The 17,905-nt window shown below is 40.2% G+C and overlaps 1 protein-coding gene across 1 annotated transcript in view; it reads right to left on the bottom strand.

Annotated features, from left to right (window-relative positions):
- LOC308508980 (uncharacterized protein) overlaps nucleotides 1-12,434 on the bottom strand; it is a 146,150-nt gene extending 133,716 nt beyond the window's left edge. Inside the window, exons 1-4 of the mRNA XM_081076504.1 lie at nucleotides 12,306-12,434; nucleotides 5,174-5,239; nucleotides 4,340-4,439; nucleotides 121-247 (exon numbers count right to left, since the gene is read on the bottom strand). Of these exons, the coding sequence (XP_080932630.1) occupies nucleotides 121-247; nucleotides 4,340-4,354 (142 nt within the window). The 5' untranslated portion in view covers nucleotides 4,355-4,439; nucleotides 5,174-5,239; nucleotides 12,306-12,434. The remainder of the gene's footprint in view (nucleotides 1-120; nucleotides 248-4,339; nucleotides 4,440-5,173; nucleotides 5,240-12,305) is intronic.
- Between the last annotated feature and the right edge of the window lie 5,471 nt (nucleotides 12,435-17,905).

The raw sequence follows: 17,905 nt of genomic DNA on the forward strand, positions 1-17,905 counted from the left end.
GAGTTCACAAATTGTCTGACCTCGTATTTCCTTGCTACATTCCAAATCTTGAAAAAGGCTGAACGAGTAAGACCTATTTACTCTCTAAATAACTAAGAGAAGGAATGAAGCCATCCTCACCCACTGAGGCCAGGTGCCGGCAGGTCTCCAGCATCACTTCTCTGTAGAGCTTCCTCTGAGCACCATCCAGCAAAGCCCACTCTTCCCGGGTGAAGTTCACAGCCACATCCTCAAAGACCACCGTGTCCTACAACAAACCATATACATTAAGAGAATGGGTGACAACACAGGGAAAGTGGACTCAACTCACAGGAAGTTCAAACAAGATCGTATGGCTGCCCAGCATCTAATCTATGTCCACGCTCACTTCCTAGTGGTTAATTTTAACAGCACCGCTAACACATTGAAATTATTTCTCTCTACATTTTTACTGTGACCCTCCCTGTCTGACTTCTCTCTTTTTCAGAGTATAGGATAGTCCCGAACACATTGGGGAAATGAGAGAAATGGTATACAAATGAATCAAATATTTCCATTTTATGAGTATCAATTCCTTGTGACAAAAATTACTTTATCTCTTTCCTTATTGCCCACCACCTCACTTAGCACTACATGAACCATACGTTCAAACCTGGATGAGGTTCTTATAAATAAAAATACATTGGATAAGGTTCTAATAAGTAAAAACACACTGAAAGACTAACATCTTTTCCTACTTTCCCCAGCACCAACTATGAGAGGCCCAACGATTCATGAAAACCCAACTTGCAACGTGTGCCAGAAGACCCTAAGTTTTGACATATTCCAGGTCACTAGCAAGTAGACAGGTTCAGCTGGCTGCATGAAGACACTTTTAGAGAATGATGGAGAAAGATGGGAGGTGGGGCACTTCATCTTGTGGGCAAGTAGTTGACTTTGACTCTGAAAAATGCAAAACTATTTCAGGCTTTGGCACAAGGAGTAATCTCATCTGATACTTTAATGATCCATCAGTTGTACCGAGATTAGACTGCAGGCAGCAGGTGTAGGGGAGAGTAAAGCCATAACCAGATGAGAAGGCAGGTAGGCTTGGGTGGTCACAGTGAAGTATGCAGGGAGAGCACAGAAGATTCCTGATGACAGGGCAAGACAGAATGAGGGGAGCTGAGGATGGCTCTGATTATTTCACATAGGAAAACCTGAAATAAGGAAGTTTATTAGGTAATGACGTAAGATGTAGAGGGCCACAAGTGGATTAGGTTCTTGGGGAGCAGATGAGGAGTTTAGCATAGGGCATACTGAGATGGGGATGAGTATAAGACATCCAAGTAGATGTGTGTATAATAATGTTTTTATGAGCACTAGTCATAATGGAAAAAATTTGGAAAGACCCAAATAGCCACTAGCAGTAGAGTTAATAGACAATAATGGTATATCCCTGCCACTGAATACAAGATAGTAATAAACGTGAATGAACCATTAGCACTCCATGGAAGACATTAATAGATATTAATAGATATTTATATGAGATATTAATAGATAGCTCTGAACTAAGGAAACTTGCCACAAATAACATATATACTGTGATTCTATTACATGCAACACAAAGCATGTGCAATCAGAATACCTTAATTTAAGGATGCATACACAGGTGATAAAAGTATATGTGTAAAGAAAAGCATGGATACTGCTGTCACCTAATTCAGGCTATCGCTTACATCTGGAGAGTGAGGGGGCCTACCAATGGAAATCATTTCCAATGGGGTGTCTGATGTCAAGCATCGGTCTAGATCTAGGGCTGGATTTTATTTAACAAGTGTTCATTTTCTAGTACTTCCATGGACTGTACATATGTCTTATGTACTTTTCTGCATGTATGTTATACTTTACAATAAAACCTATAAAAATTAATATACTTGAAATCATCTTAAGACTTATAGAAAACCATTTTATAATATTCAACAGAAATATGTGGAAAATAAACCTCATAGCATTTGGAAACAGATGGTAATGTGCATAACCCAGTAAAGGACATACTCAAAAAAGACTGTTAATTGTTTTCTACCAAAAAAAGGCCAAACCTAGATCCCCACTGCCTCGCTCCTAGTCAACATTATACTACAGATCCAATCCAATGTCACCTGAAAATAAACAAACGTACAAGAATTACTAAAGAATAAAATGTTATAATTATGCATAGTAGTAACAAGTGTATGTTACTACATACACAGAATAAAAAGAATCATAAAATAAGATTTTTAGCAATATTCCAGAATAAAAACATGATATAAAAACAAAATTCATTATCTTTCTATTATATTTAACAACAACGGAAAGTTGCAAAGTAAATGTTAAAAAGGTAACACAGCTCAAATAATGTGATACACCACATTAACAAAATGAAAAATAAAAATCACATGATCATATCAATAGACGCAGAAAAAACATTTGATAAAATCCAGCAACCATTTATGATAAAAACCCTTAAGAAACTGGGAATAGAGGGATCATATCTCAACATAATAAGGGCCATATATGACAAACCCACAGCTAACATCATACTCAATGGGGAAAAGCTAAAACCATCCCCCTTAAGATCAGGAACAAGGCAAGGTTGCCCACTTTCTCCACTTCTATTCAACATAGTGCTGGAAGTTCTAGCCACAGCAATCAGACAAGAAAAAGAAATAAAAAGCATCCAAATCAATAAGGAGGAAGTAAAATTGTCATTATATGCAGATGATATGATACTATATATGGAGAACCCTAAAGACTCCACCAAGAAACTATTAGAACTGATAGATGAATTTAGTAAAGTAGCAGGATACAAAATTAATATTCAGAAATCAGTTGCATTTGTATATATCAATAATAAAACATCAGAAGGAGAAATTTAAAAAGCAATCCCATTTACAATTGCTCCAAAGACTATAAAATACCTGGGAATAAATTTAACCAAAGAAGTAAAAGATCTGTACTCAGAAAATTATAAGACACTGAAGAGAAAAATGAAAGAAGATACAAATAGATGGAAACACATACCATGTTCAATAATAGGAAGAATCAATATAGTTAAAATGTCCATACTGCCTAAGGCAATACACATATTCAACGCAATTCCTATCAAACTACCAACAATGTTTTTCACAGAAATAGAACATATAACCCTAAAATTTATATGGGACAATAAAAGACCCCGGATAGCCTCAGCAATCTTGAGAAATAAGAACAAAGTGGGAGGTATAACGATACCTGACATCAAATTATACTACAAGGCTACAGTAATCAAAACAGCATGGTACTGGCATAAAAACAGACACATAGATCAATGGAACAGAATAGAGAGTCCAGAAATAAATCCATGCCTATATGGCGATTTAATCTATGACAATGGAAGCAAGAATGTACGGGAATGTACGGTGGGGTAAAGACAGTCTTTTCAATAATTGGTGCTGGGAAACCTGGAAAGACACATGCAAAAAAATGAAACTGTACCACCTCCTTACACCATATACAAAAATAAATTCAAAAGGGCTTAAAGACTTAAATGTAAGATCTGAAACCATAAAATTCCTAGAAGAAAATATAGGAAGAAACTTCACAGACATTACCTGGAGTAAGATTTTTACTGATATATCCCCTCACGCAAGGGAAGTAAGAGAAAAAATAAACATGTGGGATTACATCAAACTAAAAAGTTTTTTCACAGCAAAGGAAACCATCAATAAAACAAAAAGGGATCCTACTGAATGGGAAAAGATATTTGCCAATGATATATCTGATAAGGGGTTAATATCACAAATTTATAAAAAAACTCACTCAACTCAACTCCAAAAAAAAATTAAAAAATGGGCAGAGGACAGGAAGAGACATTTTTCTAAAAAGGACATACAGATGGCAAACAGACATATGAAGAAATGCTCAACCTTACTAACCATCAGAGAAATGCAAATAAAAACCACAATGAGATACCACCTCACCCCAGTCAAAATGGCTATCATCAATAAATCAACAAACAACAAGTGCTAGCGCGGATGTGGAGAAAAGGGAACGCTTGTGCACTGTTGGTGGGATTGCAGATTGGTGCAGCCACTATGGAAAACAGTATGGAGGTATCTCAAAAATCTGAAAATGGAACTACCTTATGATCCAGCAATTCCACTCCTAGGTATCTATCTGGAGAAATCCAAAACTCCAATTCAAAAAACTTTATGCACCTCTATGTTTATTGCAGCACTATACACAACAGCCAAGACATGGAAACAATTGAAATGCCCATCAGTGGATGACTGGATCAAGAAACTGTGGTACATTTATACAGTGGAGTATTACGCAGCCATAAAGAAGAAAGAAATCTTACCATTTGCAGCAACATGGATGGACCTGGAGAACATTATGTTAAATGAAATAAGTCAGACGGAGAAAGACAAGTACCATATGATCTCACTTATATGTGGAATCTAAAGAAAAGAATAAGTGAATGAACTAATCAGAAACAGTTTTGAAGACAAAGAGGAAAAACTGAGGGTTGCTGGGTCGGCGGGGGGATGGTGGGGATAAGGGGGAAGGTGAGGAGTTTGGAAAACAGTTTGTAACCACAAGATGGCCACGGGGCTTTGAAAATTAATTTGGGGAACGTAATCAATAATATTGTAAAGATTTTGTAGGGTATCCAATGGACACGTGTCCCATTAGGGAGACCACCTCAGGGATGATGTAGATGCCTGATTATGGCATTGTACACCTGAAGCTGAACAATAATGAATGCCAACTATAATTATATATACATATGTATATAAATGTATGTATATACTTACAAGAAGCAGAGTACAGCATTAGGAATAGAGACAGTGGAAATGTAATGGCTCTGTGCGATGTCGAAGGGATAGTGGATGGGGGAGGGGGATTCACACAGTGTGAGGGATATAAATGATAAACATCTAAGTATTACTTTGTCTTGTGCCCCTGAAACTAATAAAAAAATAAAAAAACACACACACTAAAGCTTAGGATATATTAGGTGAAGAAATTCAGTAATCAATATGCATATATAATTATACTTATCTAAAATGCCTAAATGCTAACAGGGTTTGTGTTAGGATGGTGAGACCTACAAATGCTTTTAATCCCCTTTCTACTCTCCAAATTTTCACATACATAAATGGAAAAAAGAACTGCAAAACTCACTTGTTACCTTTTTCTGAGTTTTTCCGGTTTAATGTGAGTATTTAAAGAACCATTAAAATAGTGAGCTTTCTTCCTGTGGGGGGAAAAAAAAGATAACACAGCTACATGACAGTACAAGGAGCTCTGTGGATCTCCCCACGAATGAAACTGGTAAAAATTAGTTTTAAAACAACCATCACTTATTTCCACTTAGTCTCTGGAAATAGTCCTAAGGACATACAGTAAGTTAACAAAAAGCTATTCAAGAAAGTCTATGAAAATTCAGAAGGAAAGTGAGAGTCTATAACCTGAACCAGGACAACTCCCTCCCCCCTGAACTTCCACTTCAGACTGCAGCCAGGTACACAGGCTCCCAGCTGGAGAAGAAGGACATCAGCATTTCTCATCCGACCCCCGTTACCTGTTCCTGAGGTTAACTTCCAAGCAAGTGTGGTTGAGAGGCGGAGGTTCCCTCCTTCCACCCAACCCCCACCAGTGGAATGAAGGCTCTGTGGTGGGGACAGGGCTGCTGAGACTGCTGGGGACCTAATTGCTCTTGCTGTGCCTCATAAAAGGGAGATTCCACACCAAGACTGGCACGCTGAGAAGACCTCAGGCTACTGCCCTTCCTCCACTGTATACTCAGCTCCTAAAGTGGGGTGTCACTCAGAAAAAAGTGTGCCATTGTCCCCATCCTGCTCCATGACCTGGTTCAGAGATTTTGACTGTGGGAAGGAGCAGGCTGTAAAGCAGATGGTTCCTAGTCTCTTCCCACAGAACTGACTTCATTTGCAACAGAACGTGGAGAAGTTCAAACCTAAGGGTGCTCTCAAAAATAGTGAAGGTTGAGGTACAAAGCAATTGGAAAGAGATTCAATACATTAGCAAAAATGTAGTCCACTTTGTTTGCCGAAGAGAAACAGAAAAAGGGACAGTCAGAAGAGCCATCACAGAATCTGAACAAATATCAAACACTGACCTGTGGGACTATTCCTTGAAAGAGTCCAAATATGACTGGATTCATCCATAGAGCAATGTATGCACCCTGGCATATTGAAACTAATCCGAGCAAGCGCCTGCATGAATGGAGCTTTGGACAGTTGGGGAAAGAAAGGAACAAAGCCCTGCCATCACTACTGCCATCCCGGGGAGACTGAGATCATACACAAAGCCGGACGTCCCTCATCAGAGGCTTAACATTGCAGGGGGTGGGGATGGCAGTGAAACAAACTAGACTAAAATAACCCAGCCAAGCAAATACAAATAAACAACAGTAACAAGCCCCAGAGAAGAGAGGCCAGTGCTCTAAGTTGGTACAATATATTATCTATAATGTCCAATAAAGTTTCCAATAAAAAGTTACAAGGCATGCAAAGAAAAAGGAAATTATGACTCTTACACCAGAAAACATAAGTAGGTAAGAGAAACTCTCTGTGACACTAAACAGAGGTCAGGTTAAACAGAAAAAGGCTTCAAAGTAACCGTTATAAACATATTCAAAGAACTAAAGGACACCATGATTAAAGAAGTAAAGGAAAGCATGATGACAATGACCCACAAAATAAAGAACATCAATAAAGCGACAGAAATTATTGAAGAAGAACCAAATGAAAAGTTTGGCGTTAAAAAGTATAACAACTGAAATTTAAGTCACTAGAGGAATTCAACAGTGATTTGAACTTGTAAAAAAGAGAACTACAAATAATATTATTCCATTTACAGAATAAGGAAATCTATAGACAGAAAGTACATTAGTGGTTATTTATGACTGGGAAGAAGGACAGAGGGTGAGAGTTAAAGGGTATGAGGTTTCTTATGCATTGAAAAAAAGGCTCTAAAATGGACTCTGATGCTGGTTATACATATCTATGAATAAACTGAAACCACTAAATTGTACATTATAAATTGGCAAATTGTATGATATGTGAATTATCTTAATAAAGCTTTTTTTAAAAAAATACCATCGCCAGCCCGATGGCTCAGGTGGTTGGTCACGGGTTCAATTCCCACATGGGCCAGTGAGCTGCGCCCTCTACAGCTAAGACTGTGAACAACAGCTCTCCCTGGAGCTGGGCTGCGGTGAGCAGCCCGAGGTCGGTGTGACCTGCTGGGCTCTGCCACAGGCTGCTGTGTGCTGCTGTGGGCTACTGTGTGCTGTCATGTGTGGCCGGCAGCCATTATGAGCAGCAGGATGGTGAGAGCTGCTGTGAGCTGTTGTGAACGGCCTACCGGCCACCAACTGCCTCAGCCCCAGGGAGCGCAAGGTTCATAACACCAGCATGGGCCAGGGAGCTGCGTCCTACAAGACTAGACTGAGAAACAACAGCTTGCACCAGAGTGGCAGGGGTGGGGGGGTGGGGGGGTAGGGGGGTGGGGGCAGCGAGGAGGTGGAAGAAATGGGGGGGAAGAAAAAGAAAATAAATTTTAAAAAATATTAACAGAATTTTAATGACGGGTATAAAAATATTCTAATGGGGGAAAATTCAACTTTATTGGATAATAAATGAAATAAGTGGAAAGATGGCACACATTCTTAAAAAGAACTCAATGTCACTAACATGTTAGCTCCCCCAAAAGAAACCTGTAGTCTTTAAAATAAATTCCATTTAATTCCCCAAACCTGATTTTCTAGGACTTCACAATGACTTCTCCGAACCTAACAGGAAGAACAAATGTCACACAAAAAAAGAAAAGAAATTCCGAGGAACAAGGTGGGGCTTGCCTAACATACTGCAGGAAATTTAAAACTATGGATTTAACCATCTGGGCAGTATGGTTGTTAGCAGAGGGATAAACAAATGGACTAATGGAAAGGAAAAGAATCCTGAACAGACCTTGGTGTATATGGAAATTTGATTAATGACATAACAGGCATTGCACAGCAGTGGCAGAAGTAACATACCATTTAGTACACAAGGAAGGGGAAAAAGGCATTGTATCCGTATCGATTTCATGGACAATGATCAATTAATTATAGATTTAATATGAAAGACTGGAACTCTTTCTAAAGTTAAAGGGAAATGTTGTATAACTTAATTGGGAGAATTTTTTTATATATAAAAAAAATAAGCTATAAAGGAAGAGATTGATGATTTCAACCTTATTAAAATTGAGACTGAACAGATAAACCATAATTTGAGAGAAAATTGTTTGCAATATATACACATATAAAACGATCACTGTGCAGAGTAAAAATGAATGATCAAACAATTGAATTTTTTAAAATAGGAAAATGACCAAAACACATATGACAAAAGATGAAAGAACATACGGAAAAGAAAATCAACCTTACTGGTAATAAGCAAAAAGCAAAATAAAATCTCAAGTAGGTCCCATTTCAAATCAAGAAAGGCAAAAGCACTAGCTAATCCTATGCGTCAATGTTTATATCAAATAAGCAGTTGTGCACAGATGTTTAGAGAACCCATTGGTACACTCCATTGGAAGTTCCTAGTAAATTCAAACTTGACCATGACCTAAAACCCAGCAATTTTTCTCCAATATGTGGAAAATTTACCATGCATTTGCACTTGGACACTGAAACAACAATCAAAGGAGTGGCATTTTTCACAAGAACAAAAAACGAACTTGAAAACCCCAACCCCATAAGCACTGGAATGGAAGAACAAACCGGATGGCTTGCAGCCTTCGACATCAGCATGTGTGAAAAAATCTGATGCAAAGACTCCTCAGAAAAGCCTTTCAGTGTAACTCTTTTATTTAGTAAAAGTTGTGAAGAGGCAAAACAAAACAGAACACTGCATAGTGAAAAATCACAGATGGTAAAGGTATGAAGATTAAGCTAAGAAGCAAACAGCCATCCTCAATGGGACAAGATGGTGTGAGTTGGGGGAGGGACTCGCCAGGAGACCCCAACAAGGCTCATTTATGAATCTAGGTGGTGAGACTACGGATGTTTACACCATTATTAGCTTTAAAACTTCCCCTAAAACTTATATGCATTTATTGTGAAATACTGTGACATATTTCACAATAAAAATTTAAAGCATCAATTAAGTTCAGAAAAAAATACACATTTTTGTTTGTTTATCGGGTAGCATGAAAATGTCCATTTTGACTGACAGTCTTTTACAGACCAAGTGTCTATTTAGAGAGCAGTGTTTGCAAACATATGAAAGTCAAAGGCATCAGGCATTGATATGAAAAGATCTGCAGGATTATCAATAGAACAAACAAGAAAAGGTATATCATTACCTTTCCTATAACAAGAAAAGAAAATTTTGTATTTTAATTGCTTGTTTTTTTTATATAAAGAGACACTGACACAATGCACAAGAAATTCTTAAACTAGTTTTCTGAGGGTGGCTGGGGTAAGAGAACTGGAGTGGACCAGATATGCTGGTAGGGAGTCTTAAATTAGATTTTCAACGCTTCAATGTTTTGCAAATTTGTTCAACGTTTGCATAAATTATTTACTTTACATAAAGAGAAATCTCTATAAAGCATTTTTTGCTCCTTAATGTTTTTTACTTTTATTTGGAAGCCACTCTTTTATGTAGAAAACCATTTTAAAATTTAATCCTCTGAACACTAAATTTTATGAACGTGCAAACCACAAAAAAATGAAATATCTCAAACTTCTTTAGAATTAGAATGACAAGTGACATCTTAGTTTGTATTTCTACTCTATCTCAAACTATTTCCAAGAATGAGTAGAAATTTCACTACATTAGGGGTTTGGCATAACCCATCAAGTGTACTACGAATTGCAAGGATTTACATATCCCAAAGTAGTTTTCCTCAAATTTGTTAAAATAGGAATTGTCTTAGGAATAGTAAAACCTTTTAAATTTCAAAACTCTCATGGATAATCACTGATGTAAAAAATTATGCAAAAAGTGAAAGATGAACCTGAGAATTTAAATACTCTCACCTCACATGTGGAGGTTCTTTTGCCAAAACAGGAAGAAAAGCTCTGTATGCTGCCTAAATTCTACTGTCTTACATTTCTCTCTCCCTCCACTTATATTCACCCAAGAAAATAAAAATCTTACCCACTCAAACAAGGAAATAAAATGACTGAATGCTTAGGGAAACTGGAGTAAGATGGCAGCAATACTTGATACAGGAATCAGAAGGGAAGAAAATCAAACATTTCCATCAGCTCAGAGAAAGCCACTGACCCGGAACTGGCAAGGAAAACCCATACTCTGAAGGTGAACACACTTCACAAGTTTGGGCTCCAGACTCTCACTGCAGAAATCTCACCCTTCTAACGGGTCAGTCCTGGTGACAGGATAGAGGAACTGAGGACACGGGACTGAATCCTGAGGATCCTCATCCTTCCTTACAGTTTGGAAAGCCTCCCTCTCCAAGCTGCAATTCTCACTAGCCAGCAAACTCTCAGCCAGTCAGTTTTAGGTTCTGACCCAAATGAATTCCCAAATTCATAAATGCTTTACCCATCAGACAGACCCCAAGAGTTTGCCTTTAAATCTGACCTTCACAGACTTTCTCAGTTTGCACAGGTCACACTAAGTACAGCACCGCTGAGTGTACCCAATCCAAACTACTATCAATTAATAGCCCCAAGGACAGGGCAAGCACAATCTCAGAAAGACATCACCCCCAGCCACACACACTGTCCAGGGCTCTGAAGCTTCTCTAGGCATACACAGCTCCCGCCGACGCCGGGATGGGATGGGCAGGCTGCGACACCGCACAGGGTTAGAATCCCCAGGAGGAAGCCACTTCATTGCCTCCCTTTGCAGGCTCATGGTTGGCTTCAGTTTGGAGTCTGAAGAATCCAGCAAAACCACTCGAACACAGTGTTTACGTATAAAGGAGGGAAGAAAACTTTAAGCACCTTTTATAGCTCAAGAAGAAAATCCACAAGTACCTATTTCTTTCAGAAAATAAAGGTGTCACTTATTATTTCCATGGAAACAAAATGTTTCATAGACATTAATCATATGTCAACACTTCAGGGTGGTGCCCATTTCAGGACATAGGATTTGGCATTAATCTCTGAAGTCCAAATAATATGAGACAGAACAGAATTATCCATTATCACAGACTCCCCACCCTGCACAAGGAGAGTAACTAACATGTTGGCAACTCTTGTAATTCACTAATTACTATAACAAATATTTTAGTGTGGAAATGTATTCATTTTTCTGCAGCCATAATGGGAGACAAATTTTCTCCATTTCTCTCTGATTTTTTTTTCCCAGTAGCATTGTCAAGGCTAAGCCCTGGAATTCCATTTGTCATCACAGAGAAGAAAACAACAGATGTAAGAAACTTAACCACACATGCTCCAGGAAGCAAAAAAAAAAAAAAAAAAAAAGCACAGAAGAATTTTTAACAAACGGAATGTAACACTAGAACATTTTTTATTTCTGAAATTTCTCTTCCTTGCTTTAAAAAAAAATATTTTATCTTATCTTTCAGCATCTATTAGTTTAATATACTTTACATTTACTGAAAAATCTGAGGCTCAAATAACCAAATAAATGTCTTCAAGGTGACAAACCTAGGGAGGGGCAGTGCTGAACTGGAACACGCACAGATGACTCAAGGGTCAGGCGCGGCCATCCTACCACGTGGGTCATCCAATCCCCCACCACCTGTTCACTGAAATGCTCCCTGAACACCCTCCCAAAGGACACTGGCTGGTGTCCCGCTGTGAGTCTCAAGTGCATGTGGCTTTGCAGGTGGCTGCCCCACGTCCCTGGGTGGGCTTTCCCTGTCCTGTGGGTTACTTTCTCTCCTTCAGAGGACCCATATCATTTTCATCTTTTCTCCTCAATACCAGCGTTCGGTCAGCTGACAACTCTCTCCCTGGGGTCGCGGTCAGTTAGGGACCGAGCACTTACCAGGAGTTCCGTCCCAGCCCGGGCCCCCACGCAGGTCTCCCCAGACTCCCCACCCGCCCCGCAGGCTGTCCGCTGGGAGGAGCGGACCAGGGGCTGGTATTCCCTGACCCCCAGGCGGATGCAGCTGTGCGCATCTGGGTCACCACAGGCCGTCCTGAACCCCGGAGCCAGCGCGGGCCGGACAGGACGCCGGGTCCCCACCCCACGGCCAAGGGCACACGTTCCGGTTGGGTCCTCGGGCGGTGCTGGGCGACCCGGCCCTCCCCGCCTCCGGCCTCCCACCAGCCGCTCCGGGTCTCGGCCCCAGCCCCGCGCACTCACCATCTCGCAGCCCTGCTTCAGGCTCTCGCCCCGTCCTCCCCGCGGCCCCGACAGGTGACAGCGACAGACAGGGCTACCTGGGACAGCGCGGCGCAGGTGCGCCTGGGCGCCGCAGCCTCCTGCCGGTTCTCCACGCGGCTGGAAAGTCGCCCGCCACCTGATTGGACAGTGCTCCGGGCACTCCGCCCCCCGGGGCTCTGATTGGACTATGCTCCAGGTCCTGCCCCCGTTCTCCCCACCGCTCCTGATTGGACAGCTGCCCACGTGCTGACCCTTTCTGGCTGCTCAGACCAAGGGTGTTTGCGTACGCGTAGAGTTAGCTGTGGGTCACCAGGGCGTACGTAGGTGTCTTCCTGAAGCTCGGAGGCGCCTCCTGCATCCAGATTCAGTTTCCCAGTGGAGCGACATCATCCCGCAGTCTAGAGAAGGTGGGGAACACTGGCTGGGCCGGAACAGGAGGGCCTGGTGTCCTCAGTTTAGGGCTTGGTCTGGGGTCCTGAGGTCACCCATGCCTCTGTGCTCTTTAAGAACGCAGACATTTAACAGTGATGACACCACGTGCAATGCAGGGTTTAGATAGTTTTGATGTTTGGCCATTGACATTGTTGAGGCCTTACTCATCCTTCCCCACCCCACTTATTTTATTTACAAACAATGAAAAAAATTATGGTTTGCAAAAAGTATTGTACCCTTTTGTAAAAAATAGTGCTTAGCGGATTAGCATGTATAAAAGAGGCTTCCCATTAAAAACGTATTACTCTTATTTATAAAGTATTTTAAAATATAGCTATTTTGGTTTTCTAAAATGAATGGCATTTAAAAAAATCAGCGTGAGCCTTAGAAGTCTGTCTTAAAACTCACTCCTAGCATATCGTCTAGCATTCATGTCCACTTCACCCACACACCCCTAAATTCCAATTATATTTGTTTTTTGTACATATAGTTAGTATTTATGTAGAGAAGCAATTTCAATTCTGTATTTTTCTTTTTTCTCTTTGACATATAAAAAGGTAACATTGTTTACACATTGATATGCACTTTGATTTTTTTGTTCAATTAGAAATAAATCCTGGGTGACCGGTTGGCTCAGTTGGTTAGAGCACAGTGCTCATAACACCAAGGTGGCTGGCTCAATTCCCACATGGGCCAGTGAGCTGTGCCTTCCACGACTATATCGGAAAAAAAAACACACAAAAAAAAACAAAAAACGACTTGACTTGGAACTGAGCTGCGCCCTCCACAACTAGATTGAAAACCAACGACTTGACTTGGAGCTGATGGGTCCTGGAAAAAACACACAGATCCCCAATATTCCCCAATTTAAATTTTTTTTTTTTTAAAGAAAAGAAATAATCCTGTAGCTCTTCTCATACAATAGCTGACTTCCATAATTTTTATAAGGGTGTACCTGATGAAATTTTTATGTGACCAATTCCATCTAAATAGACACTGGATTCATTCCCAATCTTTTGCTACTCAAATCCTGCTCAAATTAATACAAATTTAATAGATCCAGTATAAAAGGCTTGAGAATCCCTTCCAAAACTGAAATCATAACAGTGTAGGTGATCAGATAATGTGGTAAAATAAATATTTTTAAATTGTACATTTTTTCACATGTAAATAATTCTGTAAATGTTTGTGGTGAGGTATGTCATACTTAGAAAACATTGTATGAAATGTTTTATATTAGGGGACAGCTTGTTAGCTCAGTTGGTTAGAGTGTGGTGCTCTTACAACAAGGTTGCTGGTTCGATCTCCACATGGGCCACTGTGAGCTGCACCCTCCACAACTAGATTGAAAACAACGACTTGACTTGGAGCTGATGGGTCCCGGGAAAACACACTTAAAAAATAAAAATTAAAAAAAAGTTTTATGTTGATTTCAAATAATATTATACAAGTATAAATTTGTAAGCTGGGCACAAACAATAATCAGTAGACTTTGGGCAGATACTGGGTGCCCCGGTGTCCACTCTGACTTCATTTCTCTCCTACTTCCAGATGTGAACAGTATTGGGAATTTTACAGTTATTTTTCATAGCTTTACCATCAATTATCACAAAGTAGTGTTTTGTTTAACTTTTCCTCTTGAGATTTTTATATAAGGATGTTAATACCCTAACCATAGTCATCAGTGGTTTATTTGCCTCAGTCTGTTTCACACATGCTGGGGTCTGAGCTTGTGGGTCACCCAATTTATTCATACATTCCAGCCCTTATGGTTTTGGGCTGTTTCAAGTTTGGGGAGATTTTTTGCTCCTGTGAAAAATACTGCTCCTATCATCCTGTTTCAGTTTCCAAGTGCCCATGCATAACAAATTCTTCACACACTGGAGAAAAGTTGCTTAGTTGTAAATTATGACAATTTCAAATTTCCAGTAAATGCCAATGGAGTATGTGAATTTACCTTCCCACCATTCCTGCACAAATTTATTTATCCACGAAATTGATATTGGAATTGCTCAACTGATTAATTTTTGATTAATATATGTGAAGTAGAATTGCCTTGTTATTGTATAATAGCAAAGATACTGAGCACTTTTCATAAATGTCTTTCATCTCCTATGAAATTTTTATCATTTACTTCATTTGTATGCTTACTGGTTTCATCTGATTTATTTGTATTCACTGGACATGAATCTTTTTCAGTTGTAGGTACTGCAAATAATTTCTCCCAGACTGTGGTTTATCTTTGTAGTCCCTTTATTCTATATTTCATTGTACTATTCTTAGTTTTAAGAGTTGAATTTCTCAGTTCCTTCCTTTTTGTTATTGCTTTTTCTTTTCTCCCTATTTTGAAGTCATAAAACACTTGCTGTAGCTTTGAAGGCTGTTCTAGTTTCCTCCTTTGCATGTAAATCTTCAAAAAGTTGATTATCATACATGGAGCTGACAGGAAGAAGATGCATTATTCCCTGTAGCTAACCATTTGTTACTGTCCATGTGTTAACATATCCATCATTTCTACCACTGCTCAGTAATGCCTGCTGCCATCTTCTTGGTGGAACATGGCGATATTTGTATTTCATAACATGGAAACCTTTTTATCCCTGAAATGAGCTCCACTTTTTGATAGGTATCCAATATATTGGGAATTCTACTGTCCAGTATTCCATTTATGACTTATTCGTTATTCAAAAATGAGATTGGTCTTTCATTATGATCACAGGGATGGTTTCATGGACCTATACATGTGTCACAACTTATATATCTGTATTTTATTTTTTCAGTTATTACTCAATAAGTTAGCTTGATCCCAACCGATTTCATACAGTATCAAACTCATACAAACTTACTAAACATAACTGTGAAGCATTTAGTTTTTTTCATATATACTAGAAGAATTTAGTAATATAATATAATTGTGTGCCTCTTGAAGGTTAAGTACAACTCAGTTGTAAATCTGAGACTGCCAAGCCCTGGGAAACACACACATAGACACAAAAATACCACAGTTGTGCAGTGAAATAGACACTCTTACCTGGACACAGGTACCACCACTAGGACACATGTAGCCTCACAGACATACTGTGTCTCCACCAACATACATGTAGGGTCACCCAGACTTTTGTTACTGGGAAATATAGGTGGACATTCAGACACACATCAAAGACACACCCTCAGAAATAACAGTCCCAGTAAGAGACTCTCCCACAGACACACATATCGTGTTTCCCCAAAAATAAGACCTAGCTGGACCATCAGCTTTAATGTGTCTTTTGGAGCAGCTCAGCGAAGGAACAGCTCCCAGCGTCTCCCGGCCACAGCGAATTGAGCCGCAGGCCCGTGTTGGACGCTGAGAACAACCAGGCGTGGGAGTCCCCGCGACCGTGGGGCTTCTCTTGGGAACCACATTTCCCCCAGGCCAATGGGCTGGGACTGCGCGGTGGGTCTCCACCCGGGAAGAAGCGCACACGCGTGGCGGCTGGCGGCTCGGAAGGCCGGTCCTGCAGCGTGCAGTTGAGGAAGGCACTGAAATAGAGTGTCTGGTGCGCGGTTGACGTCACAAGACTGGGTTCAGAGTTTTGGGCCTGAGCGTGCAGGCAAGTCGGTCGCGTGAGGTGACTGCAGAACCGTGGTTGGCAGTGACAGTAGGCGTTTCTGCATCGTCAGAAGCGGTTTTGAGAGTCTTTGGGGCATGACTGTGCAGAGCGATGCACGTGCGACAGTGTTGCTACAGCGGGCCCCCCTACGTTCCCATGGCATGGGTTCTACCACCGCTGTTTCTGCGCTCACCTCACAGCCACGTGGGGCTGCCACAGTGTTCCCCACAGCGGAAGGGGTTGTTGGCGTTCATAATGACATTCCCCGCACGAAAGCAGAGGATGGGGCTTTCTGGAACTTTAGAGCTGGAAATGTCCTCAAGACAGGCACTGGAAAGACAATGCTGACCCCAAAGGATTAGGACGCCCCAAGGAAGAGTCCACCTGTAGGTTTCAGAACCAAGGCGTTGCTAAAAGTCTGACCTGAAGAACCCGGTGGAAAATCAAAGATTCCAGGAGAGGTCTCACTTCCCTCCAGGTATGCGAGGTGAGGGCGGTAGAGGGTGTTTCTGACTACTAACTGGCTTCCAAAAAGGGTGTGCTAGGGCACAGGTCTTTCCCAAGTCCTGTAATTCTTTAAGAATTATCCCAACGGGATGGAAAGAAGTCTTGCTGCACACTGAGACATCAAGGCTCAGGAGAGTTTTCAATTTCCTTAACATATGAAAGGTTTTTTGGTGGTTGTTTGTGTTCTATGAATTCATTTTTAATGTAATAGATAAAAATTCATTATTCTAAGTGTTCTATCAGTTTTCACAAATGCACAGTTGTACCACCAGTCAACATCCAGAACACTTGATCAACCCCCCAAAACATTCATGGTGCCCATTTATAGTCAACCCCCTACCCTTAACCCCGAATTTGTTCTAAATCTCTACCTTTGTCTTTTCCAAAGAATGTCATGCAAATGGAACACTATGTTGTCTTTTGAGTCCTGTGTGTAAATTTTGATGCCATATTTGCAAAATTGTGTATGCTTACTTTGCAGTGTTATTCTGAGTTTGAAATTTTTTGACAATGTCCAACACTGGTGGTCGCCCACATTAGGTCTTCAAACTGACAGAGTCCATTATTATTATTGTGAGCCACCTGAGCTTAGAAAAGACTCTGCTCCCTTTGCTTAACTTTCTTCATTTGTATGATGAAAGAGATGGTGGGGGGAATCAAATAATGTACTAATGAATATCAAATGACATTAATTGCTACACCATTGTGAATAAATAAGTTAACATGGGGCAAATGGACAAAGATTAGACTTTATTTATTCCTTAATTAAGCAAGATGCTATTACATTTTTTCTTTTCCCTAAGATGTGCTGGAAATCTGTGTATATAGAAATTATACCTGTACAAAGTAAATGGCACTTTTTAGACTTTGTTGATTAAAACAAAAAGCTTCCACCTTATCTTCCTATAGAGTATTATAATTTTCCCTGTTTAAGAATGTCAAATATACCTTCTTTTTTCCTAAATGGAGTGCTACTCAAAATGGTACCCTCTGTCTGCAGCTCATCTCAATTATTCCTTAGAAAACTGCCCCTCCACTATAACTCAC

This window comes from Rhinolophus hipposideros, assembly GCF_964194185.1.
Source record: "Rhinolophus hipposideros genome assembly, chromosome: 16".
Taxonomy (NCBI): domain Eukaryota; kingdom Metazoa; phylum Chordata; class Mammalia; order Chiroptera; family Rhinolophidae; genus Rhinolophus; species Rhinolophus hipposideros.